Consider the following 3,693-nt stretch of genomic DNA (forward strand, 5'->3'; position numbering starts at 1 on the left):
CATCAGATGTCAAGGAAATAAAAAACTATCCGACTTTTAGAAGACACTCCCAATACAAATTAAAACCCATATTTTCTTGGTCCTTGGGCAAGTTTTCTTCAAAGCGATCCCTCCCTGAATGCCTCTGTTTGTTTCACCACTATTTGTTTGTCCTTTCCTCTGGACCCAAATTACATGGAGAGCCTGATGGAGATGAAGTTGGAAGCAAATCCTATCACTGGTCCCTCACTGAAAAGATGCAAGCGAAACTTAGGCAGCATACATCTAAAACACATTTCTCCCCGAGGATTCTTGGAACTGCAGTTTACCATTCAAAGAGTTACGGTTCCAGCCCCCTTAACAACAGAAAAGTGCCCAGATCAATGGAAGACAATAACACAATGAAATTCAAAACAGTAACAATTTATTGCACGTTGATTCAAAATCCATTAATAATAATAATAATAATAATTTATTATTTATACCCCGCCCATCTGGCTGGGCCTCCCCAGCCACCCAGCCATTAAAAACAATTTAGTTTAAGGAATGCAAGAAAATCGATCAGCTTGATCCAGTGACACCAGAGAGAGCCATTTTCAAATAACTCAAGGGCTGTCACATGGAAGATGCAGCCAGCTTTCTTTCTCCTGCTCTGGACAGTAGGACTCAAACCAATGGCTTCAGGATACAACAAAGGAGATTCTGACTGAACATTGTTCAACAGAGGAATGGACTCCCCTGGAAGGTGATGGACTCTTCTTCCTTGCAGGTTTTAAAGCAGAGATTAGATGACTTTCTTTCTTTCTTTCTTTCTTTCTTTCTTTCTTTCTTTCTTTCTTTCTTTCTTTCTTTCTTTCTTCTGCTCAATCTCAGTCCATATTTCATGGCTGCTTAAATCATCTGTCCCCCTCCTGATTCTCAGTGAATGCCTCTTCTTCTGCCAATCTTTGGCCAGTTGAGATGTCTAAATAGAACAGCAATTTCTTCAATGAGGAAAATCATAACTCCTCAATGATGATGTCATCTGGATGGAAAAGAATAAAAAAGAGAGAAAATCAGTTCAGTCCTCTCCGCTTCATGTAGCTGGAGTCAGTCTGGGTGCTGCCCTCCCAGGCCAGGTGGGAAAGGGCTACCAGGCAGGGAGCAGGTCCTCCAGGACTCCCAGCAAGAAGACCTGGGAGGTGTGTCTTGGGCAAACAAGGGGCAAGGGAGTTCACTGTCCCCAAGGTGTGGGGCTTACCTTCTTTCAGATTATTCCTGAAACACGCCAGCTCCGGCCGAATTACTGTGTTCTGCAGAGGAAAGACAAATATGAGACAGTTGACTCTATGAACCCCACCCTGGATGGGTGTAAGAGAAGTAGCCCCACCCAGGAAGGATGGAAGCAACCAAAGAACTGAATACAGGAAGGCAAAATACTTACTCTTAGGTTCGGGAATCTTCGTGAAAGGGCCAGCAGCAGGGATATACTGCTGGCCGCTAATTTCCTTTGGTCTTCACTCCCCAAAAGGGCATAATATCAGAGGTCCTGCGGGATGAAAGAAATGGGACAGTTAGTTGGGTAAGGGACGGGGGGCAACCCTAAAACCACTCCTGGTGCTATCAGGATGCTTAGAGTAAGCAACTGGAGAAGGGTGCTAGTATTGGGGGCTTCTAGGAGGAGACCCCCCAGCAGGCTCTGGAATGGCCTCTTCAGTTCCTGTGGGAAAAGAGAGAAGAGAGGTTGAGTGCTGCTGGGTTAAATTTTGTAAGAGTGTGGGAAGAAGAAAGAGCTGTGCAAAGAGAACTTAAAGCAGAGGACATACCTCTTTTCCTCCTCTGCACTCCCCAGAACTGCTTCTGTTGTTCTATGGAGGATCGCACTCACCACAGAGGGACTGAAGTGCGGTCTCATAAAACTGGAGAGAGAAAGGGAAGGGGTTAGACACTGCCTCCTCCAAGTCTCCCTTGTCCCCTTCTCCCTCCTGCCTGACTTGCCCACCCAAAGCTCCCCCTGGAGTTCTGCCCCCTGCAGCCCCGCCCACCTCAAGGACCCCACTCACCTCAAAGACCCCACTCACTTCAACTGCAGGAGGGCCTCGAAGGCCAGGGCCAGGCTCAGGGGGCGATCCCTGAAGTACTCCAAGTGGCCAAGGATGTTCTAGAAGAGAGCAGAGGAGGAAAGTCAGCTCCTTCCAGGAGTCTCCAGAGGACGGCTCCAACCCCAAACGCCAGCCCCTCTCTGCCCCTCCCTCCCCATGGGGGTCCCTCACACCACCCATCACTCACCAGAATGGCTTTGGCAGTCTCCTCCTTGGAGTACTTCAGGGTTCGGAGCCCCCTGAGCCAAGCTGCCTGGCAGTCCTGGATGATGCCCAGGAGATAAAGCTGATCTTTGTCTAGCAGCTGAAAGGCAAAAGTCAGTGTGCCAGTTCCTTGTGGGGGGAGGTCTCCTCCACATCTGAGAGTACAGAGTGGAGTGCAAGAGGGGGGGGGGCAGGTCTGAGGGATCCCATCCCTGCTCTTGTTTTATCCAATACACACCACAATGGAAGGGATGTGGATTCCCAGCACATCTGCAAAGAGAAGGGCATGGGGACAGGTGAGTTCATCCCCGAGCCCTTGCAAGGCTTTTCCAAGAGTTTTCTCCTGGATTCAAGTCCTACTACAGGAGAGGGACACCCCAGGCCTTGGGGGCCAATCCTGACCTCCTGCCCCCCGAACATGGCTTCCCAGGGAAGATGCCCCTCCCACTGACAACTGCCCCCCAGCCTTGCCCCCCAGCCCAGCCCCCTGCTTCCTCCAACAGACCCCACAAAATGGAGTGGTTGCTGGGGGGCAGTTGGGTTTCCAGATGCTGTCACAGATAGGTGGGTTGGATCCAGCTGTCTGGCTCTGTGCATCTTTTTACTAGATGCGCCCCCCAGCCCATTCCTGCCCTCCTCCTTCCTCAAAAGGAGGGCCACTTGGTCACCTGACACCGCGGGCTGCTCCAGGACTTCCAAGGGGGCCACCTTGTTACAGGTGATCAGCCACCTTAAGCGCATGAACCTAGAAGAGACGAGCAGAGAGAGCGACTCAGAAGCTGGCAGCCCCAATTCGTGTGTGTGTGTGTGTGTGTGTGTGTGTGTGTGTGTGTGTGGAGGGGCGTCTGGCCCAATTCCTGCCATCTATCTGCAGTTCTGCAACCTGAAAGAGCATCGGAAGAGCTGGAAAGAGGCAGCCCAGAGCACGAATGGCTGGCAGAGAGAGAAAGGAGGCCCCAAGTGCTATGGGTTCAAGAGCTCCAACCCAAAGGGAAGACAAGCATTGCCAGCTGTTAAAGGGCTGCTCTGCCTCGTCTTCCTAGGACAGCCCTGCCCTTCCTAGTGAGGGAGGAGACCCCTAGGAGGGTCCTCCAAGCATCAAGGTGTCCCAGAAGAGGAGCAGAACATGAGGAAGGGGGTAGAGTCTTTCTTGGAGCCAGAGAGACCCCCCAGGAAGGGGAAGAAGGCCAATGTTGTAGGGCAGCTGGAGAGATGCAAAATGGAGCCAGGCAGAGGTGTAGTGGTTGGAGGGCTGGACTGGGGGGACCTGGGAGAGCAGAGTTCAAATCTCCTCTCAGCCATGAAGCTCCCTGGTGGACCAGAGAGCTAAAGCTGTGGAGGGGACCCAGGACTCACACCCCGCCCCCAGGAGACCAAGAGAAGGCAAAGGAATGGTACTTACAGTCTGCACATCTTTATGAAAACTCCC

At 51.4% G+C, this 3,693-nt stretch overlaps 1 protein-coding gene across 1 annotated transcript; it reads right to left on the reverse strand.

Moving 5' to 3' along the window:
* Positions 1–505: 505 nt before the first annotated feature.
* LOC310842990 (uncharacterized protein) lies at positions 506–3,693 on the reverse strand. Its single transcript, XM_083735388.1, has 8 exons — positions 2,933–3,693; positions 2,503–2,534; positions 2,248–2,364; positions 2,040–2,119; positions 1,847–1,877; positions 1,403–1,678; positions 1,220–1,271; positions 506–1,003 (listed from the first exon to the last, which is right to left on the reverse strand). Exons 1-6 carry the CDS (start codon positions 3,126–3,128, stop codon positions 1,499–1,501), a joined length of 636 nt encoding a protein of 211 aa, XP_083591514.1. The 5' UTR covers positions 3,129–3,693; the 3' UTR covers positions 506–1,003; positions 1,220–1,271; positions 1,403–1,498.

This window comes from Podarcis gaigeae, assembly GCF_964106915.1.
Source record: "Podarcis gaigeae genome assembly, chromosome: 4".
In the NCBI taxonomy this organism is placed as follows: Eukaryota; Metazoa; Chordata; class Lepidosauria; order Squamata; family Lacertidae; genus Podarcis; species Podarcis gaigeae.

Excerpts from the sequence above, each read along its gene's own strand:
- LOC310842990 (XM_083735388.1), bottom strand. The coding sequence starts at position 3,128 with ATGGCAGGAATTGGGCCAGACGCCCCTCCACACACACACACACACACA. Across the intron at positions 2,365-2,502 it reads TCCACATCCCTTCCATTGTG|CTGCTAGACAAAGATCAGCT; the intron begins GTGTGTATTGGA and ends TTTGCCTTTCAG. Across the intron at positions 1,679-1,846 it reads CGCACTTCAGTCCCTCTGTG|GAACTGAAGAGGCCATTCCA; the intron begins GTGAGTGCGATC and ends CTTTTCCCACAG.